The 26,759-nt window shown below is 55.2% G+C and overlaps 1 protein-coding gene across 1 annotated transcript; it reads right to left on the bottom strand.

Annotated features, from left to right (window-relative positions):
* Window positions 1-1,862: 1,862 nt before the first annotated feature.
* EPS8L3 (EPS8-like 3) lies at window positions 1,863-15,556 on the bottom strand. Its single transcript, XM_012663386.1, has 19 exons — window positions 15,448-15,556; window positions 13,394-13,448; window positions 13,170-13,234; window positions 11,381-11,539; window positions 10,953-11,102; window positions 10,772-10,827; window positions 10,246-10,388; window positions 10,042-10,157; window positions 9,672-9,792; window positions 9,530-9,591; window positions 9,217-9,291; window positions 8,670-8,815; window positions 4,717-4,798; window positions 4,454-4,488; window positions 3,756-3,954; window positions 3,433-3,561; window positions 3,053-3,126; window positions 2,437-2,569; window positions 1,863-2,177 (listed from the first exon to the last, which is right to left on the bottom strand). Exons 2-19 carry the CDS (start codon window positions 13,422-13,424, stop codon window positions 2,166-2,168), a joined length of 1,788 nt encoding a protein of 595 aa, XP_012518840.1. The 5' UTR covers window positions 13,425-13,448; window positions 15,448-15,556; the 3' UTR covers window positions 1,863-2,165.
* Between the last annotated feature and the right edge of the window lie 11,203 nt (window positions 15,557-26,759).

Below are 26,759 nucleotides of genomic sequence, written 5' to 3'. Positions count from 1 at the left end.
GTGGGGGTCATGGTGACCTTGATAGAGGTCTGTAGGAGGCCCTCGTAGTCCTGGGAAGAACTAAGATCCTGAGTGTAAGCAGCGCCCCATGAAAATGAAAAAAAGGGCACAGATTTGCAAGAGTGTCAACCGGAGAGAGATAGGACTTGTCAGTGGACTGAGAAGGAGTGGGAGAGGGACAGTCCAGAGCTCTCCGAGGGTTTCTGGCCTGGCCTCCACAGCACAGCTGGGTATGGCACTCGACTCCTAGAGGCCCTAGCCTGGCGGTGGGAAATCACATTTGCCTATTAGTTCAGCTGAAGCAAGGTTGGGACTTTTAAAAGGACATTTCACTAAAAAGAAGAGAGGGAAAAAGTGCAAACATATAGGGGCAGATGAATTTATAATGCCTGGGTTTCACCTTCCAAGATAACAAAAGGCTATTCATAAATAAAGCTAAGGAATAAGACTAGCATTTATTGAGCACCTATGATATGCCAGGAAATATCTAGGTGTTTCACATATGTTAACTAATTTGTTCCAATTTAAGCTGCACAACAACTTTATGAAGTAGGTGTTATGAGCATTTCATAGAAGAAGAAAAAAACAGGCCTGGAGAGGTTTAGGTGAACTGCTCTTCTAAGCTCAAGGTCCCATGGGTGGTCTGGGATCCAAACCTAGATTTGTCTAATAACACACAATTTGTGGTAGTTCCACTGCATTTGGATATCTGGCCCTCACCTCACCTTTTTGGAAAATCTGGGGAACACTGGGCTGAAACACTTTCTTCTGGTCCTGGAGATTCTCCCTGCCTCTAGGGCTCCTTCGGCTCTGTGAGGACAATGGGTTAATATCTCTTTCCCTATTCCAAGAAATCAACTTTTCTAGTTTACTTTTGCCCTTGACAAGTCAGACCCTAAGAGTCTCACTGTTTTTGTCTTTTGTGAGGGAAAATTTGTGCTTCCTTATTCGTGTTAGCAGCTGTGAGAGATGATTTTATGTAGCCAAGAACTTCAGGGCGTGACATAGGCAGACTAAAAATAGGGCAATCTGGGGCACAGACAATGTCAGGGTCAGGGACAAAGTCAGCTAAGAGAGACTTCTGGGAACATACTAAGAACGCTCATATCCATAAGTAGGTGGGGCCTTGTTTGTAGACTAAATCAATAAAAGTATAGCTACTGTTATGTGGAGAGGGGAGTCCATGACAGTTTTGAGATTAAAGAAGGCTGCTTATACTAAAAAATATAAGGAGCCACTAACAGTCCAAACCCTTCACTTAACCTTTGAAAAACCAGCAGCCCAGAGAGGGGAATGACCTGCTAGAGTTCACACAGCCAGTTGGTGGACTTTCAACTTTCAGTCCAATGTTCCTTGTGTTCTGCTACTAAAAAGACAAGCCGGGGTGGGAACTCAAGGTCAGTTCACCCAACAGCAAGGAACAGAAGTTGTATTAAAAGAGGAGGTTACCAAGTAGAGCCTGAGGCACCTGCCTGGCTTGCTGGTGCTGTGCTGGGTCATCGGCCAGTGCAAAGGATCAACACCCACAGCTGCCAGCCTGGCACTCTGCTGCTGTGGAGGAAGCGTGCCTTTGGCTGTGCTGGGTGCCTTGACATACAGTGGGAGAAATGTCCGCAGGATAAGGTGGTGAGCATAGCCTTATCTTGGAGTTTCTTTAGAAAGAGTAAGGAGAGCTTGGCCCACCATTCTCAGATTTTGGTTCCCAGCTCCAGGTTGCAGTGCGAATCCCCACTCACACTCAGTCTGGCTTGGTGGTGGATGTAGGATTGCAGCTGTTTCATGCCCAGCACCCCCTGCCTCCCTGCTTTTGGCCCCCATCGGGTCCACAAGAAGCTGTGATGGAGGCAAATGTCAAGTGTAAAGATGCTTTTATTGGGAAGGAGAAGGACTGAACAGGCTCCGGGCAAGCCTCGGCAGAAGTGCCCTAGGCTCAGGAGAGAGAGAAAATAAATAGGTAGTAACTGGGCAGGGCTCCCAACACAGCCAGAAGGGGCACCATTTGCTTCAACCTCTGGGTCTGCTCATCCTTTTTGCTGCGTGAGCCAGGGTGTGGGGTTTACTGCAACCTGGGGACCTGGAAGAGGACTTCTCGGGCTCTAAAGGGTGTCAGATCTGCCATCTTGCATGTGAGAGGCCCTTGGTTTTGGAGGTGTCTAAGCCGGTGCCTAAGGGCTCATCTGAAGAAAGAAAAGATTTCAAATGAGGCTAGTGTCAGGTGAGGGACCCCCCAGAGCTCATGCCACCAATAATCTTGGTGTCTCAAGGCATGCCTGTGTGCATGAAGTAAGCCCCTGGAGGAATATCCTGTGCCCAGCACCTGCCACGCTCAGTCCCACCCCAGGGCTGGGCCTGCAGGCTTGTCTGCCCACACTCTGTCTCTCACCCAGGGAGGACCAGACCCTCCCAGTGGGAGTCAGGACCCAAGCGTGTCCTCACCCCCAGCATCCTTCTGACAGCCTCCAGCCGTGTCAGGACCCGTGGGGCCTCCTGTGGACACAGCATCTGTAGCTCCCCGGGTCTCATGTGAAGTAGCTGGCTCCCTGTTAAGGACCCGAGGGTCCTCACCGTGCTGTGAATAAAAACGGCAGAAGCCTTCCGTGGTAGGGTGGAAGGACCCGGGCCCAAGTATTTGGGTAAAGGAGGGGCTTGGAAGTTGGGGTTACAGGAGAATTCATGAATAGGGTATCTGAATGTGAAGGAGTAAAATAATTGGCTGCAACCAATTTCAGAACTTCCAGGTTTGAAGGGAGAGGTGTTCTGGAAGAGAATCTTCTGGTGGGGAGGGGTGGCTGAGCTGGCAGCCAAGGCTCTTCCCGAGTTCACTCTGCTGACCTCGCTGCCTTCACCATGGCAGGCTCCCGCTTAATGCTCTAACTTAGGCTTGGACAAGCTCCCCACTTCTGTCCTTTTAACTCAGCAGGGACAGTGCGGGAACAGGGTCTGTCATGTACCATGTAGGCCAGGTTGTATGTTCTGGATCACTGGGTTTCCTTGGTTATCATCTGAGCCCTTTACAAAGGTTCTCCGCCCACACCCCGTACCAGGCACTCACACGGTGGAGAAGTTCTCTGCCTGCAGCCAGGCCGCCACCTCCTCAGGCCTCGAGCTGAGGCGAAGCATTGAAGCCTAGGATCAGGGGGAGCTAGGAGTCACAGCCCATCTCATCTCACAGCCACCAACAGCCCCTGGCACCTGGGTTCCGTCTCTGGGTTCCCATCAAAGCACTCATCTCACTCTGCGGTTTTCTGGTCTGGCAGGGACCCAGTCTCGTTCTGTGCTCCGGCCCCGTGATAAACTTGGCACACAGTAAACATGAAATAATACCGTCTAGATCCAACAGGACTATCTCCTCTGCTTGCCATCGAATCCTCCCCACCCCCATCTCCTCAGCTCAGGACTGAAGGCTTCTGGATAGTCTAGGCTGAGCAGTACCCTAGGGGGCGACTGGCCCTGGCTCCCAGGTGTCCCGGGCTGTAGGGGCTCCAAGATGTTGCTGGGAATGTAACCGCTCTGTCCTGCCTCGTTCTTCACCAGCCACCACCGCTTGCTCTGGTCCAGAACCTGCCAAGAGGCACCACTCAGTCACCCCTCTATTCAGCCAGCCTTTGCACCCTGCCCCAAGGCTTTCTCCCCCCTGCCCTTTGCCACTTTCCTTCCTGCCCTCCAGACCACCACCCTGCAGCCCCATCCCCGACCACCCACCCCAGCTGCCCGTGGCTGCCACCAACCACCACGTCCTCCGGCCCAAGCCTCACCTCCAGCACCTCTCCCTGGACCACAGTCAGTTCCTGTGGGTTTCTAGCTTCAAACTCGTACAGGACTTGCATTTTCAGGGCTGGCTTGACAAGTGTGGGGCTGGAGGGCCGGAAGCTGGGATCCCCAGGCTGAGGGCCATGGTCGTGTGTCTTCTCCTGAGCAAAGGGCGTGGTGCTTCCTAACCTGGGACTTCTCTCTCTAAGAAACAGAGTCAGGATGGCTGGAGAATGGGGTCTCAGAAATTGAGCCCATGTCCCAGCCCAGAGAGCCCAAATATCTCCTGCCCGCAGTCTAGTGTTAACTTTTGGGTTTCTGTAGAATTTGCTGGCAGGTCAGTGTTAGGTGGGGCTTGGAGTGGGGGTTTCTGCTGGCAGGAGGGGTCTGAAATGTCACTGATTTCTGAAGACATTTCCAGTGGTGGAATTTTCTACATCTGAGCTTTGCTCTAAGCACTTTGTGCTTGAGCTTGAGAAATCAGAGGCATGTATGGGTAGCAGCACGAGAAGAAGTGATGGGGGCCTGGGAGGGGAAACAAATGCTTTTTCACCCAAGGTAGGGCAGGGCTATGCTTGTATATGTCCATGTCTGACTGAAGGATCCAGAGGGTCTCTGAGATGCAGAGATCCAGAGATCCAGAGGAGCAGCTCTGACCCTCCCTCCCCGGGACCATGCAGTCCTTGCTAAGCACAGGGCGTACCGGAGGGAAGTGGAGTCCTGGTATCCCAAGGGTGCCTGTAAAGGACAGAACAGAGCGTGAGCAAGAGCAGGAGGCCATGGCCTGGGAATAGGGAGCTGGGGCATCAGACTGCAGGCCTGCTCGCACCCAGCTGTGGCTTGCTTCCTTTTGGGCCACAGTCAACATCCAGATCCGGGTACCCTCACAAACCCATGTAGGTGTCACGCGACCATGGTACAGACGGACAGGGCTTTGGGTAGGGCTCTGTGCTAAGCTCCCTTTACCTGGTTGGAGGGCTCTGGAAGCTGCCAGCCATCAGAAAAGGTGGGCTGGTAGAGCGGGGGCTCATTGCCTGTCCAGTCGGCCCTGGTGGGGAGGAGGAAACAAAGCTGAGTCCGTGTCTATTCTGTGCAGGCTGTGGAATGTGGAGAGGGAGGAGATGACAAGGCCTGGCCTCAGGAATCTTCTAGCTAATAGGTGACATGGCCCATGTGCGCAGGTGAAAAGCCCACAGCATCCAAAAGGAGCAATACCTGCCCCATTCAACAAATCCCATGGGGCAGGTATCTGTGTGCCAGCCCCACTTCCACCCGTGAAGTGAAGATACATCACCTCCACGAGAACATGGTGGGCACTTTAGTGCACTGACTGGGGGTTTGAATTAAAGCTGTAGAATCACAGGGCATTAGGGCTGGAGTACTCCTTGGGGTCTCGTGCGGTATTTTTCTAACCGTGTTTAGTTTGCCAGCAGCAGATGTCTTTCTTTCTAGCTAAATAGTTTCACCTTGTGAAATAGATCACGGAAGAGCTGCTCTGGTTGACTGCAGGATGGGGCGGGGACTTGCCTCTCAGCCTCCTGCCTTGCCCATTGCGCGGCTCCTGGAAGGGCTGTGCTGTTTGTGGCCTCCAGGCTTGCTCTGCTAGGAATATTTTCCACTCGCCCACTCAGGCAGTGCCCATTCACCTCCTTAGGAAGTTCCCCTCCCTGCTTCACTAAGGAAGAGGTGAATACTTCAGCTGGACTTGGTCCGTCCCTGGATTATTGCTGCTCTCACACTATGTAGCTCATGATTCTTATGATATCTTTGTTTCTTACTATATTGATCTCCTGAGGACTGTAGCCCTAGTACAGTGGCTGGTACATAGGAGGCACCTAATAAGTGTTTATTCAATGGGAAAAAATAAACGATCCCTCTTCCAAATCTTTTTAATTGATTCCTTCTCTGTCTTAGAAACGTGCTCAAGCCATCCCTTGACCTTGCTCCTATTCCTTTTAAGCTGCTATTTTATTACCTTCTTTTTACCAAATTTCTTGCAAATGTGCCTCTATTCCCTGCCTTCATTTTCTCACTTCTGGTTCTTTCATGATTCCTACAACCTGATTTCTACCTCTGCCATTACGTTATTGAAACGAGTCCATTTAAAATCCTGACTGTCAAATCCAGGGGCCTTGCATAGTCTCTATTCGTCTGGATACCACAACAGCTACAGCTTTGGGTCAATTAGCCTAAAATCAAGTCACCTAGATATAATGTGCCTGAAATTCAACTCTTTCTAGGGTTTTTACATCTCTTAAGTTATTCTTTTTTCTGTGTTTCTGTCTTTCATTTCATTCATTAATTCATTAATGGTTATGTTAAGAAACTAAAAAACATCTAGGCCGGGTGCGGTGGCTCACGCCTGTAATCCTAGCACTCTGGGAGGCCGAGGCGGGCGGATTGTTTGAGCTCAGGAGTTCGAGACCAGCCTGATCAAGAGCGACACCCCGTCTCTACCAAAAATAGAAAGAAATTAATTGGACAGCTAAAAATATATAGAAAAAAAATTAGCCGGGCATGGTGGCGCATGCCTGTAGTCCCACCTACTCGGGAGGCTAAGGCAGGAGGATTGCTTGAGCCCAGGAGTCTGAGGTTGCTGTGAGCTAGGCTGACGCCACAGCACTCACTCTAGCCCGGGCAACAAAGTGAGACTCTGTCTCAAAAAAAAAAAAAAAAAACATCTAAAGGCACATCTGACTTAATATTATATTTAAAATAAGTATCAAATGTACATCATTTTATGAATGCTGGAGCTGTTTGCATCTTTGTGGATATTTTAAAAAAAAATTATAACTGCCAATCTGTTTTGCTAAGTCCTCAACTTCTTGAAATATGGCTGGGTTTTGAATCACAAAATGGTATATTCAACATGGTCACTCTATGTTGAAGTGTCTGAATGAAAGTGTTTGAGGCCCTCTTGTTTGAGTCCATTGTAGAGCCTCTGTTTTCCTCTCTTGCTAGTGCTAGACAGATGCCAAGGCTATTCCCACAGATCAAGTGAGCCCAGCGTATCCGTGAGAGCCAGGGAGCTACGGGACTGGCTTGTGCAGGTGCTGTTAGTCCCCAGTGCTCTGGGCAACCAGACACTGTTATGAGATGGGAGATCCAGAATCCATAAATGGTTTCGTTTCAGTGATTGAACCAAGAAAACACATAAAAATAGGTCGTTTTGGGTATAAACAACCCAGTGTAAATCGACAGATGAATGGATAATAAAATGTGTCATATCCACAACAATGAACTATTATTCAGCCATGAAAAGGAGGGGAATTCTGATAGATGCTACAACATGGATGGACCTTGAGGATGTTACGCTAAATGAATCAAGCCAGACACAAAGGGACAAATATTGTATGACTTCGCTTATATGAGGTACGTAGAACAGGCAAATTCAAAGAGACAGAAAGTAGAATAAAGGTTACCAGAGGTTGGGGAAAGGGGGAAATGGAGAATTATTGTTTAATGGGTACTAAGTTTCTGTTTAGCACTATGAAAAAGTTCTGGAAATACTGTAAAAATGGCATTGGTTGCCCAATACTTACTGCCACTGAATTATACACTTAAGATGGTTAAAACGGTAAATTTTATGTTATGTATATTCTACCACAATAAAAAATGGATTGTTTTGAACTATAATTCATGTCTTTAGACAAACTGGACAAATAAAATCCCTTTAAATGGGGCTGAATTGAAAAGAACTGATCATTAGGTGAAAGACTCACTAGAAAAACTAGCTTATTTCCCTGTTGACATGTCTGTCTTTCTGAAAGCCTCTTCTCTCTTGGTGTTCACCCCTCTGCTCTTTAGGTTCTCCTTTAATTCTCTGGAATTTCTCTTTGCTGCCTTAACCCTTTTCCTTCTGCCACCTGCATGTAGAAGTTTCCCAAGGCCCCACCTTCTTCTGTCATGGAATAGAGCAAACAGAGCTTGTTAAAGAGTTTCTGGGGCCCCCACTGGAGCGCTCCCTGTCCGCTGTGCCTCCAGCCATCACTTCTGTGCTCCCTGTTGTACCACATGGCCAGGTCGGCCCTTCCAGCTGGGGGGCCTGGTCTCTCTGGAATGTTCCATGGACGCCTCAGCTCAGCCTGCCTAAGCTGGTCCCCTGCATCCCCTCCCCTAGGGCTCCCATTGGTCTGGCCACCGTCCAGCTGCCTGTCTCACCACCGTGGATTATCTTTGTCTCTCAAACCCTGGCCAGTTGGTGGCCAAGTCTTATTGAGATTACATTTGCGTCATCTCTTACGTCAGTAATCCTTAAATTCTGGGCTGGATTGAGAAAAAGTTTTCATTTGTCCTTGACAAAAATGAGAAATTATTTCAGTAGAAGGTTGCCATTTCTCCTTTCTTGGGAAGAATTGTTCTTTTTTCTGAGATAATGTGTTTCCTTCGGTAGTGGGCGATGGTAACCTGTAGGCTTTTTGGGTTTTTTTAATAAACTTTTTGCACTTAGCCTAATAAAAAGTTGGGAACTTCGTGTAGAGGCTCCTCCCTCCTAGTTTTTTTTTTTTTTTTTTTTTTTTTTAGAGACAGGGTCTTGCTCTGTTGCCCAGGTTGTAGCACAGTGGTGCAATCATAGCTCACTGTAACCTTGAACTCCTGGGCTCAAGCGATCTTCCTGTCTCAGTAGAAGGGACTATAGGCATGCTCCACCACGCCTAGCTAATTAAAAAAAAATTTTTTTTAGAGATGATGTCTTGCTATGTTGCCCAGGCTGGTCCTGAACTCTTGGCCTCAAGTGATCCTCCTGCCTTGGCTTTCCAAAGTGCTGGGATTATGGACACGACCCACCGTGCCTGGCCCTCAAATTGTTTTGAAAGATTTTTGGTTCGTGACAGTGTAGAGATTGGCCACTTCTGATGTCCTGCTCTATGCCTCGGGCCCCTCACCCCCAATTCAGTTCAGGACTTGTCTTCACTCACCAGCTGGTAGTCCAGGCCGGGCCCAGCCCCTTCCAGAGGCTGCTCTCATGTGGGCTTAGACAGGAGTGCAGCAGGTTGATGGCTTTGGAGGTGAGGAGGGGTGAGATCACTTGGGCCGCTAGATCCTTGGGGCACTCGGCCAGGATCTGGGGGAGGATGGAAGGTGTCAGGAAGCCCAGGCTCCCTCAGGGCCAAGTGGGGATGGGAAAGGGCCCAGGGTCCCTGGCTGCCCCCTTTTGCCTCCTGAAAGTGGCCATGTGCACCCTGGGCCTGTTCCTTCCATCTCCCTTGGAGCCCTGGTGGTCTTGGCTTTGACCCCAGGCCACCTAGTCTGCTGAGGGGTGCTGTGCATTCCAGGCATGGCATTTTGGGGCCAAAGAGGAAGGTTTGTTGGGGTGAGCAAGAGTCAGGCCCCACAGTCTCCCTCTGCTCCCTGCCTTCCTCCCTGGCCCTGCTCCCCCATCCCCCTCCACCACCTCCTTCCTCCCTCTGCTCCTCCTTGACTTCAGCCTGTCCCTTTTCACCACCCTGTCCTCCCCCAACTCACGGAGTCCAGAGTTTGGAAGAGGATGTGCACGACATCAGGGGCACTTGTCTCCTGCATCCTGATGGCCAGCCTACCCTGGGGAGCAAGGCAACGCCTGTTACCACCCTTCAGCCCACCCTTTCACCAGCCCCCATAACTATTTTATGCCTTGGTCAGGAGCCTGGTACTCCCCGAAAGTCCCAAGAGGGCAGGGGAGGTTCCAGGGGGTAGGTGGAAAAGAGAAAGGCTTGGGATGGCCTGAGTGCAGAGAGCAGAGGCTTGTTGGGTGGGGGTGGGGGTGGCAGGGCTGGGGAACTTGTGGGGAGCCACATACCAGGAGGTTGAAGCTGTACTTGATCTTCTGGAAGCAGTCGATGTACTGTGCTTCCGTTGGCCCTGTGGGAGAAGGGGCAAAGGTGGTGGGTCACAGGTCACCCAAGACACCCCCAGTTCTCTCCCAGGCTCTCAGCACTCACCCTCCTTATTCTTGTTTTTTTTCCCAAGTCTCCTCTTCTTCTTATGGCTGGTCTTTGCCTGGGCCTCCTTCAGCTTTCCCATGAACTGCTCGATGTCCCTTAGGACATGGTTCAGCACCTCCTGGGCCCGACACAACCATGGCCTTGAGTGGGTGTTATGCCCACCCTGGAACTCCCAACTCTGCCCACTACGCCCCTCCCCACCACAGGCCCAGCCTGGGGTCTAACCCAGGCTCCCTGTCCCTCCTCAGCCTGGAGCCTGCCCTGGCCATCCTGGGACTTTGGCCTCCTAGGAGGAGAGGAAAGGTTGGTGTCCTCCCTTCTTCCAGGCCCAGAAAGCCTCAGCAAGCCCAAGACCGTCTGCAGTTACCTCATCCCTCTGGGGGTCCTCGGGGGATGGGGACCGCCTTGCAGGAGGCAGAGTGAAGGTGCTTGGTTCTTGGGTGCTAGGGTGGCGTGGCAGGGGCCTCGGGATTGAGGGGAGGCCTGCAATGTAAGGGGACCATGGATCTAGAGTTTCTTTGACTTTTGATCTAAACCTTTTCCTCCACCGGCCCCCATGCCCTAGACTTACTGTGCTCTGAGGTCATCCGGTCGGGCTGCTCTGGAGGGAGCCCTCGCTCCAGAGTGGGTGCTCGCTCTACAGGGAGTGACCTTTCCAGAGGAGGCCCCCTCCATCTGTCCTGGCCTGGGTGAAGGGCTCTAAATTGAGGTGTGCTGAGGACATGGTAGGGGACACATCTTTGACAAGGTTCTTGGGACAGAGACCCTGCCTACACCTCCGCCCCAGGACTCAGGGGCACCCCCACCCCTCTCCAGGTACCCTCCGCCTGCTCCCTGGTCTTTATCTAGACCCTCCCCTGACTCCACCCTGCCTCATCTGCCTACCCTCTGGGCCCTCTTGGGCCCTATATCAGTCTCCAGGGACAGTCTCTAGTGCCCCTGGGCCATTCACATCTCTGTCCTGGTCCCGCCTCAGTTCGGGGCTCAGGTTGGTTGGGCCATAGGCTCCTGGGCTCCCCAAGATGTAGGGTCAGGGTCTGGCCCCCCAGGGTCTGAGTGGTGAGGCCTCACAGGTGGGCTGGGCAGAGGCTGCCTACCTTTGCTCCTGCTGCTCCTCCAGGGCCTTCTGCAGGCTGGTCCTCAGCCGCTCTGCCTGGAGGAAGCAGCAGTCAGGCAGGCTGTGTGTGTGTGTGTGTGTGTGTGTGTGTGTGTCCGCGCGCGTGCGCGCGAGCGCTGGGGGGAGATGTTATGGTCATTAAAATCTCCCTGGCTACTAACCCCCATTTCCTGGCACTGGAAGAGCAGAGTACTGGCGCCCGGCAGGCCCAACTCCTGCACGGTGATGGACAGGATGGAGTTGTAGGAGCAGGTGTTGAGCGCTACGTCCATGGCCTGGATGCTGTCCAGGCGGAAAGAGTCCAGCTCCTCCTGGGCCAGGAAGAGGATCAACTGTGAGGCCACTGAGAGCCAGGCTTGGCTCCTGGGAGCTCCTCACCAGGTCGCCCTAGCCCTTTGGTGGCCCTGGAGCTGGGATGTCATGTACCCTGACCCTTGTGCCTCTGTCCCCAGCCTCCATCCCCGTCTACTCCCAGGCCTGGGTGTCTGTCGTATATGGGGAGGGGTGGCTGCCATTTGGGGCATGGAGGGGTGGAGTTCAAGAGCCTGGGTGACCTGTGGCCCCTCGCTGGGTTTGGTGGGGGGCTGACCTTGGTCTCGATGTCCAGCAGCTGCAGCCAGCCATTTCTGACCTGCAGGATCAAGTCTTGGCTCCACACCCGGCCCTGCGCGTCCATCTCCTGCAGCTTCTGCAGGGCGTCCTTGGGCTCGCGCACTCTCTGAGTCCCCAGCTTACACGTCATCAAGTGCTAAGGGGACAGGAGGAGGCCAGGACTGGGAGAAGGTTTGGGGGGGGTCACAGGTGTGGTGGGAAAGGCAGCAGAGGAGGAAGATGTAACTTTGGCCCCTCGGGGGAGGCAGTGCCTGGCTCCAGATGACACAACCTTCAAGGGCCAGCGTGAGGGCCCGTGTGGAAGCAGCCAGGCTGGGGATGGGGCCTCCAAGGCTGGGTCTGAGGGGCTGTGTGAGGAGTTTTAGGACTCCGCAGGAACGATGGTCATGGCCTTTAACAGTCCAGGCCAGGTGAGGCAGCTGGGTGGTGATGGATGTGGGTTCCAATCACCCAACAATATGTGAACTCTGGGTGGGATATAGGATGCTCAGATTCTGTCCCTGGCTTTCTTTTCTCCCTTTGGGAACTCACAGTCCCAGCCCCATCTGCCTCCTCACTGACCCCTTCTCCCATTTTCGAGATCAAGCCCTACCTTCTCCCTGCCCAGAGAGATCCATGGTGATCTCAGTGTTTACTCACGTCCTTGCCCACTGCTAGTCTGCCCATTTGGTGGGTTTTTGCTGTGATCCCGTAGGAGGCCCCTCCCTTCTCCCAGCCAAATGCTGCCTTCACAGGTCGCCCTCCACCCCGGTTTCTTGTTGGAGAGAGATGCAGTCTGCCTCCTGCCCTTGATCCCACACCCCTGCTCTCTGCCCAGGTGCCAGGTCCTCTCCTTGTGCTCACACTGCCAGCATGTTCAGGGGACCCTGGCGCCATGAGCAAATGCCTGTCATCTGGAACATGTCTCCTCTCGCTCTTGCCTGCTGGGCCCAGATGAAGCCACTTCCCAGCCTCCACCCCACAATGGAACCCAGTACTTCTGGCCTCTCCCCAGCTGGCTGAAAGAGCCCTGCCTCCACTGCCCTGTGGGACCTCCAGACCATCGCCCCAGGCCCCCTTCTTCTCCATTAGAGCCCTAGGATCTGATGCTGCGGTGGGCGCTTCTACCCCAGAGCTTCAGCCTGACCTGGGGCTTGCTCTTTCCCAGCCACACCCTTGTAGCCTGTGCTTTGCTTTCACCTTGGCCTTGACAGTCCTTCAGGCAACTAGATCTTGCAGGGCTTGCTTCATCCTCCCAGGCAGGGCCAGAGACTACATTCCTGCCTCCAAGTGGCTCGTGCCAACCCTGGGAGCTCAGGCCCAGACAGTGCCCCTCTCTGACAGTGGCCCTCTCAAGTCCTCACAGGGCCTACGGAACCCACACGTTTCTTCCTCCCGCCATGCGCTGTCCTGGGCAAAGAGCAGTTCCCTGGGGACTAGTGTGGCAGGAGGTGTGTGGGGAGACAGGCGGGGATGGGTGGGTAGTTGTGGGTGCCTGCTGGCCCATCCCTCTGTTACTTCTTCCTGTCTGGGGACAGGACATCCGCCCCTCAACCTCCAGCCAGGTCTGCCGTCCCACCCCTGACTGCCGCTCCTCCTCCCCAGGCCATAGCAAACGCTCCGTCAGGCTTGTTGGATCTGAGTCCACAGGCTCTGGCTGGGTCAGGCTGTTGGCCTCCGTGGCAGGGACTTGTGTGAGGTGTCTCTGTTTCAGCAGGGGGAGGGCACATGGAAACACCTGGGTTTAGCTGGACACTGCCTGGAGTTGGGGCTCCAGAGGTACTCACCTCCACCCTGTGCTGCAGGAGGGTGGGCTCTGAGGTGAGGTTCTGGGAGTACTCCTTCCGGTGCACTGTGGGTGTACAAAGTGGGGGACAGGAGGTGGGTAGAAGAGTGCGATGAGACTTGGGCCGCTGCAGGAGGCAGTCGGTGTGAGGCAGGAAAGAGCGGAAGATGGGGGAGCAGGGAGCTCAGTGGGAGGGCAGGGGACAGGGCCTGGGGGAGCGCTTACAGTAAATGGCTCTGCTGCTGGGCCGAGACATGTTGATTCTGCTGAGGACGGCTTCCTGGAACCCAAAGTTGACCAGAGACACAGCCATCAGAGCTGGGGACGGTGGCAGCAGGCACAGCGGGGCTCTGACCTGGGGCCTCTGGGACCAGACCCACAGCCTTGGCTCCGGGGGCCTTTCCGGAGTGTCTCCTTCCAGTGCCCCCGCTGAGGAGACCTCTGTCTTGGCTGGGCCTGGAGGCCCCAGGCTGAGGGAAGGAATGCCAGGAGGCCACAGCATGGCTGGCCCCAGGGCAGGCTCCAGGCCTCCCTTGATTTTGCCAATAAAGCTCATGCCAGGGGGTCCAGGAACCCTGAATGGACAAGGACCCGGGGCAGATCCTGTCCGGGGCCAGGTGAGTGGGCTGCACCCAGCTTCTGTATGGAAGGCAGAGGGTCCGCAGCCTTCCCCACCACAGCAGGCCTTCTTGCCAACCCTGCTTCAGTCGTGCAAACTGGGAGGATGCTGATGTTGGTTCTTGGGCCGCGGCGCTGTCAGGAGGCCGGGTCCACACATGCGAGCGTGCCCGCAGTGGGCTCTGTAGGATCTGCCAGTGATCTGTGCTTCCCTGAGTGTCTGACCGCATCTCCTGTCTCTTTGCTTTTCAGACTCTGTATCTCTGCCCGGGTTTCCGCCCACGCCGCCGCAACCCTTTAACTTCCAGCTCAAGGGTCACCTTCTCGGTGAAGCCCTCCTTGACCTCCCCACCCGCCTTGCCCGGGGTGCCCTCTCCATGCCGCGCTGAACCTTGCCCATTCCTCTCTAATAGCGCAGCGGGCACACCAGCCGCCATAGTGCCGTGAGCTTGGTGCCAAGCCCCTCAGGAGCGTTGTACCATTAATGTTCACTGCCGCCCCCTTGCCCTTGGTGCTGTGCGCCAGTCGCTGTTCTAAGGGCTTCACCGACGTCAGCTCATCTGATCGTCCTCACCGCCTCTCGGGGCGGGTGCTGCATGGTACTGTAGGCGGACTCTGAGGCCCAGAGAGTAACAGCTCCGAGGTGACAAATGAATATTTGATAGAGAGTAAACCTAGATCTGTCTGGCTACAAACTTCCTGTTTTCATTGTTTACGAACGTGCCTCTGTCACGGGGCTGTGAACAGGCACAGAGCGGGTGTGGACACAGAAAGGCTGCATGGAGGGAACTGAGTGTGGGGCGCGTGCACGCGGGTGGGTCAGGCGTGCGTGTTACCCAAACGAGGTGTGGATGAGGCGTGGGGTGTCAGTTCTGTGGGTGTCCGCCTACGCACATGGCGCACCTGAGCTGTACAGGAACCCTGGGCATCTGGGGTAAGTGTGAGAGAGCAGCCCACACCCTTGTTTATCAGGACTGTTAGGAAAATCACAGAGGATTCCACGAGATGACTCAGTGATGGGGAAATGAATTGCCGGTGAACAATTAAGGAATGTGGAGGGGTGGCTGGATTTGTTTTCCTTGTTCGGGAGGACCCCTTTCCCCTCCAAGGACAAAGGGAGCTAGAAGCCCACTCCCTCTCCTTCAGCCTCCCCCAAGGCTGTGACACTTCCTGCTTCTAGATGCGGAAGAGAAAGTGAGCTCTGCCCTGGTCAGCCCCACTCCTCGCTCCCCCCACACCAGGGTGGTCCCTGTGGGTCCCGGTGGGCAGGCTGAGGTGAGGAAATAGCTGCTGCTCAAGTTCCAGACCCCAGGAAAGGAAGAGGGGCTGGCTTTGGCCTACCTTTCCCCTGGGGGAGTAGGAGAGCTGTGCAGCCCGGTGCTCCCTTTATTCCCTAAATGTAGGGCTTTGGAGCAGGGAAGAGGGATCTACAGCACAGACACTGGGGGAACATCCCAGAGATGCTTCTGGAGCCTGGACTTCCTTGCTCTGCTTCCTAGCTGGCCAGCTGCTGAGCCCCAAGCCCCTCCTTGGGGTTGATCCTCCTGGCTGCGTCTGGGAGTAGGCTGGAGGCCTTGGCCTGGGAAGCCACTGAGTCGCCTGCACCCGCCCTGGGATCCCCTGTGGCTGAGCCTGATCTTCCCTGGGTCCCAGGACCTTACCTGAGTGCCAGTGAGGCCTGGTGACTGGTGCCCCTGGGACTGTACGGGTGGTCTGCTGCTGGTGGCGGAAGGACAGCGGCTGCTCTGCTGGCAGCTGCAGGCAGAGCTCCTCCAGCATGCAGGTGGACTGTGTGATGAGGCGATGGGGGCAGCCACGCCTGTGCTCTTTGGACTCTGGTGGGCGGGGAGGCCTCCTGGGCCACCACCCACTCAACACCCAACTGGGCCATGGCAGCGCCTGTGTCGACAGGTGCCCTGAGCTTAGCCAGAGACTCCTGCTTCCTGGCTTCCTCCCTTGTTTGCCCCTAGCCTTGGGGTATGGCCCCCGCTCTTCCCTCTGCCTTTTGGGCATCTCATCTGGGGCCCCGGGCCAGCATCGGGCATGGGAGCTGTCACAGGAAGGAGAGGGCACCCAGGGCCCAGAGAGTCTGGGTTCTGTGGTCAGGGGACGGGTCAGCTGGAGGTGGACCCCACGCTTGGGGGAATCTGAGGGCTGGCATGTGTCTGTGTGTGCATGTGTGTGCTGCACCCATGGGTTTGTGATCACATGTGCCCAGGCGGTGTCTGTGAGCAGGAAGTGAATCTTGTCAGAGAAGATGAGGACCTGGAAATCATGGAGGGCTGAGATTTCTTTCCGGTGAGGGCCCCCCTCATTCTATCCCTTCTTCTGTCCCCTCCCACCCAGCAGGGAGCCCTCCCACCCATCTAGTCTTGCTCTCCCACTCTCTTTCCTTCTCCACCCCACCCTGTGCCTCAGACTCTTGATGATGCCTGGCTGGCTTCAAGCAAAGATGGGAAACGGAGGCCTGCCTCTATCTCCGTTTGTGAACCCACCCAGTCCTTGTACTTCATTTTATTGAAAATCCTTCCTTGGCACCCATGGTGGGCAAGACTCCCTGCCCTCTGGGAACTCAGTCTAACAAGTAAGGCCAGGTGTAAACAGAAACCAAGGGGACAAGGCAGGAGGGGAGGGCAGGGGACGAAACATACCCCGCTGGCTCTAGGATGTGTGATGGAGGGTCCTGCAGAGTCTGAGGGCAGGACTTACCCGGAACCATCCCAGGAGATCTCAGCCTTCCCTCCCACCCCCACCCCAACCAACACTGCCCCGGGTGTCCTGGAGTCCAGGGATTGGGCCTTCCCCACCTGGGCTGTGTGGGTCCCTGGGAGAGTCCACTGTGCAGCCAGCTTCTGGGGCCCAGGGGCCAGGTGCCTGTGGGGCAGGCACCCAGCCACAGCTCCCCAGGAAGCAGCCCTCCCGACCCTCCTGATCCTCCTGGCTGTTCCATTCCTGGGTCTCAGCCTCATGGCCTTGCTTCAGCTTCTTTAGGACAGTACAGCCTGTCCTCTTGCTGCCTCCCCCAGTCCCACCCCAACTCTGTCAAGGCCGTGGCCACATTCCACCCCTACCCTGGCTTGGGTTCCCAGCCAGGCCTTGTTCCTGCCCAGCTCAGGCCAGGCCTCTCGGCAGGTCCGTGTGAGCACAGCAGGGACTCTCACGGGGGCTTGGGGACAAGGCGAGGCAGGGCCTCAATCACTGCAGAGATCCATGAGGCATCTTTGGGCAGAGAAACAAGCACCATCTGGCACCTGGCACCCTGCAGCACCCTTTAGGGGTGCCCCTGGGAGCGGTGTGAGTCTGCTCAGACAGGAAGCCTTTGTAGCCTGTGTGGGGCTGTGGCTGGGGGCCAGGTATCGTGGACATCTGTGAGAGTAGAGCCTCCCCAGGGAAGAGGGACGTTAGGAAGGATGGAGGGGCCAAGCCACCCATACCTGGGGATTTAGGAGCCATAATTGGTGCTTCTGCACACAGAGAGCTCCAGGTGCCAAAGCAATTCTTTGGCAAAGCAGTCCTGGCTGAGACACCAGCAGCTGGGCCTCAGTGGGAGAGGAAGGAAGCAGGACTCAGAAAGCATCTCCCTGAAATTGCGAGGCTACCGAGGCTAGGGGACCTCATTCATTCATTCATTCATTCAATCCACAGCTTCCTGTGGAATTGAGGGCTCCCGACGGCTAGGCACTGTGCTAGGTGCTGGGACACACTGGAGGGCTCACAGACATCTTGGAATTCAACCTGATTTCATTATCTCTCTCCAAACAACCCAACCCCTCCTCTTATGTTCCCTTCTCAGTGAAGGCACCAGCACCCAACCGTGTGACCCAGCAGGGACCTGGAGTCGACCCTGAGCCCTCCCTCCGACCCTCACAGCCGACCCCCCTCCCACGAGGCCACCCCTGCAGCACGTCCTCGCCTCCTCACCGACCCCTTCCTCAGGCCCCGCCAAGCCCTCTGCCTTTGACCGCGGGACAGTCTCCTAACCCATGTCCCTGCCTCCTCTCTTGTTCCCGTTGACCCTTCCTCACGGCAGCTGGGGAATCTTTCTTAATTGGAAATTGGATCATCCACTCCTCTGCCTAAAGCCCCTCCCTGACTTCCCACTGCTGCGGGACAAGATGCAGACTCCTCACTCCCCACTGTGGCAGACAGTCCTTCATGGGCCGCGGCTCCGCTTCCAAGTCTGGCCTTATCACCCCACTCCTGCCCCTGTACTTTATACTCAGCCTAGGGAATGGCTTGTAATTTCTCGAAGAGTCATAACTTGGTACCTGGCTAGCTGCTGCTCTCTGCCTGGATTGCTCACTGGAAACACCTGCCCTCGTCATATGGTGGTGATAGAGTGAGTCATAGAGTGGCTCTGCACAGAGGTATGACAAGGAGGGTGCTGGGCCTGCTGCCCCCAGAAGGCCCTGCCCTTGCTGGTTCTCAGCGTATAAAGAGAGGGGCTGCGGAGGGGCGGGATATTGGGAGGGAGCCTGGGGCGCAGCCACCCTGGCCTGGCCTGGGAGCAGGCCTGGGTTCTTTGGAAGCTCGAGAGCAGGCCCTGGTCAGCGCTGGGAGCTCCGCGTCCATGGAGGAAGTGAGGGAGGCAGGCGGGCTCGGGTATTCAGAGGTGGAGGGTGCCACCTCAGCTTGTGGAGAAGACCCCAGAGCAGAGCCTCTTGCTGCTGGCCGGCGTGGCTGAGGCACAGTCTCAGGGTCAGATTGGGCCCTGGGGCTGCCGAGGAGTCCCAGAGACAGACCCCCCCCAGCCCCCGTCATTGCTGTCCCCAGTCTGGGCGCGGGGCAGGCTGGTACGAGCGAGGCAGAGAGTGAAGGGGAGAGCCTCTGGGGGCTCAGAGAAAGAGATCTGGGAGATTGCAAGGTGATGAGGATCCAGCTGGGGGGGGGGAGGGGCAGCGGCGAGCCCCCAGGGGAACGGGGCAGAGGGTTCTGCAAGGAAGGCGTGGACTCCTGGGTCGGGTGCTGCCAAACGGTGGAGGAGACCCCGCTGAGAGGGCGGTATCTCTGCGTGTGTCCACTGGGAGACCTGGGCTTGGCCCAGAGGAAGTTCCCTGGTGTGGTGGGGGCTGGAGCCGGCCTGGGAGGGCTGAAGAGTGAGGGGCGAGGAGGTGGACTGGGAGCCAGCGAGTGTAGACGGGGAGTGCAGGAGGCTTTCCCGGGGAGGGGCGGTGGGCTGGGGATGAGACATGGAGAGTGGTTAAAATGTGTCCGGGCGGAAGCCGTGGCAGCATCCTCACCAGGGGAGCGAGCTACTGGAGAGACGGGCGAACGGCAGAGGTGCTGGCAGCCACAGGCGGAGAGCGCGGAGGGACGGCGCCCCTGTGGAGGAAGGGCTCGAAGGTGGGCTTGTCTGCGGGGCGCTCTGGCCGGGCCTTAGGCTAGACTCTGCCGTGCTCCCCACTCCTCCACCCGCCTTCTCTCCCCATAAAGGCAGAGGCCAGTTTTCTGGGGCCAGAGGGTGTGTCAGAAGCTTGAGTTTTTAGGAAAGAAGGCCAGGCCTTAGGTTGTCCTGGAAGCTGCCCTGTCCAGGGACAGGAGACTAGGTGCGATTTATGGCCCACCTCCGTTTTCCTAGCTTGCCCTGGGTCCCTCAGCCTCCTAAACCCTCACACCCAAGGCCAGTGCTCGGGCCCATTTCTCCTACCTTCCTCTAATTGCGTGGCAGTGGATGTCAATCCCCGTGTTTGCCAGCACCCCCTTCCACACACTTGGTTCTGTGCCTTCCTGGTCTTGGATCCACTGGGTGACGTGACTCCTACACAAGCGTCCCTCCTTCCTTCCCTCTGTTCTGCATCCCGTCCCATCCAGGCAGATGGCCCCAGGGGCCTGGATTTCCCCCGCCCCCTTGCCCTGACACTGCTGGAGGAAAGGACTTCAGGGACATCTGGAAAGCCCCTCATCAGCGGCCTGGACCTTGGACTGTGATTCAGAGCAGGTTTTTCAGGAAAGCCCAGCTGGAGAGGACCCACAGGCCAGGCTGGGAAAGGGCTGCTTAGGAACAGACAGTCCCCGGGAAGGGCATGTCTGTGGGGCAGGTGGGAGAGACAGGAGCGATGGCCCCATCACCACACAGGACAGTGCCCTGGGCCACCCTCCCAGGAACCGCGGATGCTGAGGTTTCTTCCTGGGCCTGCCCTGGCTAGGTATGGAGTGGAGGGGGCCTGACCAGCGCTGCCCCCTCCCTCCCTCCCCCTCTTCAAACCACTGCCACGACCACCACAACACAGCCATGCAAATCCACGTGGCAGAAGAATATTCCATGTCGGGGGGAAAGTTCACCACATAGCATTAGATGAAAAAGGCAGGTTACAAAATGTAAGATCCTGGTTTTACAAAACAAACACACACACAAACAGAAGCAAATTGAAATCATATAAATTGAAACAGAAAAATTGGAAGAAAACCTGTAATCACATAAATCTAAACAGGAAACATGGCAGTTATGTAAATCTAAACATAGAAAGTGTTCACAGTGTGTTATGTGGTGAAAAAAGTTTGTTATAAGATGGCAATTCTTGGTAATTCTTGGTCAGCCATGGTGGCTCACACCTGTAATCCTAGCACTCTGAGAGGCTGAGGCGGGAGGATTGCTTGAGGCCAGGAGTTCAAGACTGGCCTGAGCAAGAGTGAGATCCTATCTCTACTAAAAACAGAAAAAAATTAGTCAGGCAACTAAAAGTAGAAAAAATTAGCTGGGCATGGTGGCGCGTGCCTGTAGTCCCAGCTACTCAGGAGGCAGAGTCAGGAGGATCTCTTGAGCCCAGGAGTTTGAGGTTGCTGTGAGTTAGGCTGATACCTCTAGCCTGGGGGACAGAGCAAGACTCTGTCTCAAAAGCAACCAAACAAAAAAATGGCAATAATTTGTAAAAAAAGAAAATTGTAACCATGTGAATCTAAACATTTATTCAGCACTTGCTCAGTGGCAGACGTCTATCTAAGTGCTTTACATCAAATGCTCCCAACTCTTTGAGGTAGATACTATTATTTCCATATGGAGAAACTGAGGCACAAAGCGGCACAGAGAGGTCAAGTAACTTGTCCCAGGTCACACAGCCACTAAGCGGCAGGAGTGTGATTTGTACCTAGGCAGCTTGGCTTGAAGAAGAGACACTAAAAGAAACACTATTAGTTATTAATATTTCCAGGGGTGTGTGTGGGGGGAGGGCCTTCTTTGTGATTTTGCTTTCTTTGTGCTTTTCTATATTTTCCAACTTTTCCCCAAAGAACATTTTACTTTTCAAATTAATGCATCTCCACTCCCACTTCACCGCTCACAAAATAAATGGTAATTTTTAAAGTAACCAAAGAAGATAAAAATGCCCCAGGAAGGGACTCTTACACTCCTGCTGAGAGATAGTTATCGAAGGGTCAGATCAGTGGCCTGGGGCCTGGGAGGGCCAGGGGAGGGCTCAGCTGCCCCTCTCTGCCATGCAGCCCTTGGTGGTCCCAAAGGCCCTGGGCTGTGCCCCTGAGGAATTCCTAAGTCTTGGTCTGGGGCCAGGTGTCATTCTGGTTGGCCTTGAGAGCCCCCAGAGCCCCGCAGGTGCGTGTGGGTGTGTGTGCACAGAGGCCACGGGGCGGAGTCTGGGAGCCTGTCCTGGGTTTCTTGGCCCCACACTCCCACACGCCTTCCCCGCCCCGGCCCCCCGCACAAAGCATGACTCCCCTGCAACATCCACTGCTGTTGGAACCCTCCTAGCGCCCAGGGGCACACCAGCTCCCTAGCGGCCCACGTGGGACACTCTCCATTGTGGGGAGGAAGGGGCCGGGCATCAGGAGCACTCGGCCTGAACCGTAGCTCTGGCTCTTAGCCTTGGAAGGTAAGTTCCCTGAGCTTCAAGTTCATCATTTGTCACAGGGCTGATGATGACTGCGAGGTTTACAAAACCATAGGTCCCATGTCTGGAGCAGGGGAGGGGCTCCATAAACGTGCTCCCAAAGCCAGCAAAGGGCTCTCTAAGTCCTTCCTTCTGCTGCCAGCTCTCCCTGTGGTGCCACCCGGACTAGCTCTGATCCCCTCACGGAGTCTTCCCCAGCAGTCTTCCTCCAGCTCCTCTGCCACCCGGGATAGCGGGGTGCCCAGGGAGGCTGCCCTCTTGATCTCTCTAGGGTAGTTTCTAAATGCCTGGCTCCATGGGAATCCCAAGGCAGCCTGGCTGAAAATGCAAAGTCCTAAACTCTACTCACGGGGTCCGATTTAGGGGGTCCAGGGAGGAGTCCTGGAATCTAAATTTTTAGTCTTCCCAGTTGTTCTAATGAGAGCCAGTGTTCTGCTATCCTCCAGCTGGCAATGTCCTGCCTTAATTGTGTCACCCAGGAGTGACCGGTGCCAGGCTGCAGCCTGATCAGCTCGGACCTCAGAGGCTGTCCCTCTGGCTGCTTCCCCTCGCCCCCCAGTCTCCTGGGTGTGCTCTGTGGGGTGTGCTTGGGCCGCAGGCAGGCAGCGCCCCTCCAGAGAAGCTTGCTCTGCAACGCTTTGCTCTGCAATTGCATAGCAACTGCGCTCAGGAGCCTCTGGCCTCCCCAGCTCTGACCGCAGTGGATTCTGTGCCTGGAATGTTCGTCTGTCCAGAGGCCCAGGCAGACTCATGGAGCTCCCGGAATGAGCCTGGCGAGCTTGGCCCACGGCTCTGCTGCCGTCCCCACCAGGCTGTGGGGGTCTCACTCTGTGAAGGACCCAGGCCACCAAAGTTCCTGTCCTGAGAGGCCTGTCCAGGATTCCAGAACAAGCCTTGGTGGAAGCAGGCAGCTGCGGGACAGCAGGAAGGTGACTGCCCTCGGCCTGGGACTGGGATCCGGGGACCTGCGGAGAAAGCGATGAGCCCCTCCAGCCCCGGGCTGACCATGTTCTAAGGAGAGTGTGGGCAGCTGTGAGGCCCGCGTGGAGCTGAGTCCCCATTCTGAGAGGACTGAAGGGCCAGGCAACAGTGGGTGTCTGCCCTGAGTCACAGAGGCCACTGTGCCCAGCCCTTCAGTCCTCTCAGAATGTGGCCCCCTTAATTCCTGACGCCCTGAAGCCCTCGCTTGAACAGGGTGCTCACAGACAGCCAAGGCAGGCCCTGTCCCAACTGGCCAGCTCTGACTGTTCAAACGTTCTTTCTTATGCCAGGCTCAGTCCCAAAATGTTCCCCCAAGGTCCCCCGCTCTGAAGGCAAGCCCTTCAGATGTTTAGAGAGTGTATCACACCCTCCGGAAGCCTCCCAGAGTACCATCAGAGTCAGAACCCCTGGGCTCATCTTAAGCTCTTGGAACCTCAGTTTCCTTATCTGTGAAATGGAGACAACCACATCTACTATTTATTGAACGTGTGCCCTGGACAGGCGTTGCAATAAGCATGTCACATGCCCAGCACGCGGTGTCATTAAGGTTTCCTGACCGGTGGCGGAGAGGTATGGGCTCCCCTTGCTGGACAGCAGGTGAACTGCAGACCGGAAATGAGAGGACAAGGTAGATAGAATCCTTGCCCACCTCTGCCCAACAGAACTTTCTAAAATTCACGTCTACACATCACTCCCTGCTTACAAATCCTTCATTTTCTCCCTTGCTTTAAAAGAAAAGCATACATCTTGGCTTTGCCCGTGGCACTTGGGATCTACCTCTGCCTCCTTGCCATTCACACCCTTCCTGCTTTAAACCCAGCTGCAAAGACCACCTGAAGCTCCCTGAGTAGGTGCTTCACCTCTCCATGCCTGGCTGCTCCCTCTACCTCCCACCTTTCTTTGCCTGCTGACGCCTAGTCCTCCTTCCCACCTCGCCTCAAACGTCTCCTCCTCCAGGAGGGCTCCCTGGACTCCCCTTGCCCCTCGGCTGGTTCAAGTATTATGATCTGAGACGGTACACCTCCTGTCATGTCTCTGCCCGAGCCTTCCGAATTTAAGATATTGGCGAATATCTTAATTTTCTCTTGCACTAGATGGCGAGATACTTTGAGGATGGGGTTTCATGCCTTTGCCGTATGATATCCACAGCCAGGCCAGTGCCTGGCACCTAATAGGTGGTCACTGAGTCAGTGAACGAATGAATGAAGGAAGGAAGGAACCAGAAGTTAGGGGAGCAGACGTGGCTGGGAGAGGAGTGAGTGGCCCAGAAACCTGGTTCTAGGAGAGGTCAGTGTCCCTTGGACACAAATTTCTCTCATATGTAGCTGCATGTCAGGGGGACTCTCCACTCTTCCCTGCCTCTCCCAGACACACTGGCGACTCCTGGACACTGGTGTGGAGAGGGCAGGGGGCTGGGAGGCTGAGCAGAGACTCACACTAAGACCTTCTGTCCCCTCCCTGAGCGGCCCTGCCAGCCTCCCCAAGGAGGCTACCCAAATCCTGGTGGATGGAATGGAGACATGAGGTGCTGGGGTGCCATCACCTTTTTCACTGATTATGCGCTAACTGTGTGCAGGACCCTGTGCTGAAACCCTAAGCTGTGTATGTTCCAGTGTGACGCCATCCTTTGACCTAGCTGCAGATGAGGCGGGCGGGCACAAGCTGCAGGTGACAGGATTGAGGTCTGCTGTGAGCTCTGGAGGACACATCAGCAGGGTGAGCATGCCGGAGCTGGGGCGCTCAGCCAGGAGGTGAAACTTGAACCGGGTCTTGAAGCAGAGAGAAAAGGCCAGGGCATTGCTGGCAGGAGGGGAGGCCTGTGTAGAGGCTGGAGGAGGTCAGGACAGAGAGGTGAGTGTGTTCCAGGGACAAAGAACAGCTGCTTTACCTGGGCCTGGGGTTTTGGGATGGAGCTGTAGGAAATCAGTTAGGAAAGGGACATGGGAACCAGGCTCTGGAGGACTTTGCCAGGCCAAGGGATTCAGGCTTGAAGGAGTAAGATGAAATGGGGAGGCCCACGGGACGATGTGCTGAGGCTGGGAGGTCTTTGTCTTCCAGATGGTAGGGGCCATCCCCGCAGCGGCCAGCAGGGGGCAGGACGAACTCACGTTCCCTCAGCCCGGGACAGTTACAGCTCAGGGCCCAGCTCTGGGAGAGGCCTGGGTTGGGTGTCCGTTCTGGGAGTGGGGAAGAGCTGAAGGCACAGGGGAAACAGTCCAGCTATACACAACTGGGGCACAGGAGGCTGGCCAGTTTGTGGACCCTGAGGCGGCGCAGCCGGGTGACCTGACCTGAGCAGCCCTGGAGTTGAGCATCTACCCTTCCTGGGCACAGGCTGCCCCACACCAGCACAGCTCTCCAGCTGTGCCCCTCTGCCTTAGGTGTCCCCAGCCCCTCCTTCCCAGTAGAAGGATCCTCAGCATCATAAGGTGTCAGAATTGGGCCTCTACTTTGGACCCGAACCAAATCCAGACTGCAGCTGGGAGAAAGCATTCTCTTTCCTCTGCTCACTCCCTTCCCTGGACGGGATGAGGGAAAGTCGTCAGGATAATGGGAAGGCATTCATGTGGGCAGCTGACAACTCATCCAGCGGCCTCTGTGCTAGGGACAGGGACACAAAGGTGGAAATCATTCAGCCAAGGCAGCCTCCTTCCCAGGGCCCCCAGTCCACAGAGTAAACAAATCTGTACTCAGCTGGGAAGGGCTGGAGGGGCGTGAATGCCACTGCGCTGGGCGACCCCTGAGGAGGGGAGAGTGCTTCTGCTCAGTGAGGGCTGCAGAAGTTTTGACAAGGTGATACTGGCCTTGAAATGTGAGCAGGATTTTACCAGAGAGAGAAGAAGGAGGGGCATCCTCAACACAGTAGCCAGCGTGAGCAAAGGCACGGAGGTGAGGCTGTGTTTAGAGAAACTGATGAGCAGATAGACTTACAGATGCTTTTTAACGACCACTTGTTGTATGGTAAACACTGTGCTATAATATTTAATTTATATCGTTGCTAATTCTCAAATCCACCCTTAAGATGCTATGATCCTACTTTACTGATAAAGAGTCCAAGGGTCAGAGAAGTGATGTGACAACCCTGGTAAGGAGCAGGAGTTGACATCCCCATCCTGGCCCATATGACCCCGCTCTGCCTCCACAGGACTGGAGTTAACGTGTGGGCAGGTGGGGGTAGGGGGATGGCACAAGGACCAGCAGAGTCCTTCTCTCCCAGGGGACTCCACCCTTGGCCCCAGCATCTCTGGCTTCTGCAAGATCTTCTGGGCAGAAACCTGTTCTCAAACAGCCATCTAGTTGTCTGCCTTTTCGCTTTTTCTTATCCTTTTAAAAAAGTTCTTGTGCAAATTCTGCTCTTGTGGGTCAGAGATTTTGTCTGGGCCTGGGTCAGAGAGACAGAGAAAGAGGAGCCCTGGGGTGGGGGGAGAGAACGAGGGGCTGGGCCGGACCGCCAGGGCAAGTCAGCCTGCCCTTGCGAGGCTTGTGCTGGTATTTAAAGGTTGGCTTCTTTCCCTAGTCTCTATTTTTCTCCCCTGCCGGGTGGGATGGCAGCGCTGAGAGGGCAGACTTTCCTCCGTGGCCCTCCTCTTCCAGGTGAAAGAGCAACCTGGTCCTCCAGGGATTCTCCCCGCTTCAAAGTACCCTGTAGATCAGCCCCATGGGGGCTTTAGTATATCCATCCCCACATCTTCCAGTGGTTCCTGTTTAGTCTGTTTGGGCTGCTGTAAATAGACTGGGAAGCTTATAAACAACAGAAATTTCTTTCTCACAGTTCTGGAGGCTGGGAAGTCCAAGATGAAGATACCAGCAGATTCGGTGTCTGGTGAGGGCCTACTATCTGGTTCATAGATGGCGTCTTCTCGCGGTGTCTTCACATAGGGGAAGGGCAAGACAGCTCTCTGGAGTCTCTTGTATAAGGTTTCTAATCATCTCACAAAGGCCCCACCCCTAATGCCATCACCTTGTGGGTTAGGATTTTAATATATGGATTGGGGTGGGTGGCGGGGTATACACATTCAGATCATAGCAGCCCCCTTCTCAGTAATCAGCCAGTCCTTTTAAATTGGGAACATATTTTAAATTGGGATCCCTTTAAAAAATCAATTGAGGTGAAAGACCTCTACAGGGAAAATTATACAACACTCATGAAA

The sequence above is a fragment of the Propithecus coquereli genome, unplaced genomic scaffold (assembly GCF_000956105.1).
Source record: "Propithecus coquereli isolate 6110/MARCELLA unplaced genomic scaffold, Pcoq_1.0 Scaffold802, whole genome shotgun sequence".
In the NCBI taxonomy this organism is placed as follows: Eukaryota; Metazoa; Chordata; class Mammalia; order Primates; family Indriidae; genus Propithecus; species Propithecus coquereli.
This window is presented reverse-complemented; position numbering and strand designations above follow the sequence as displayed.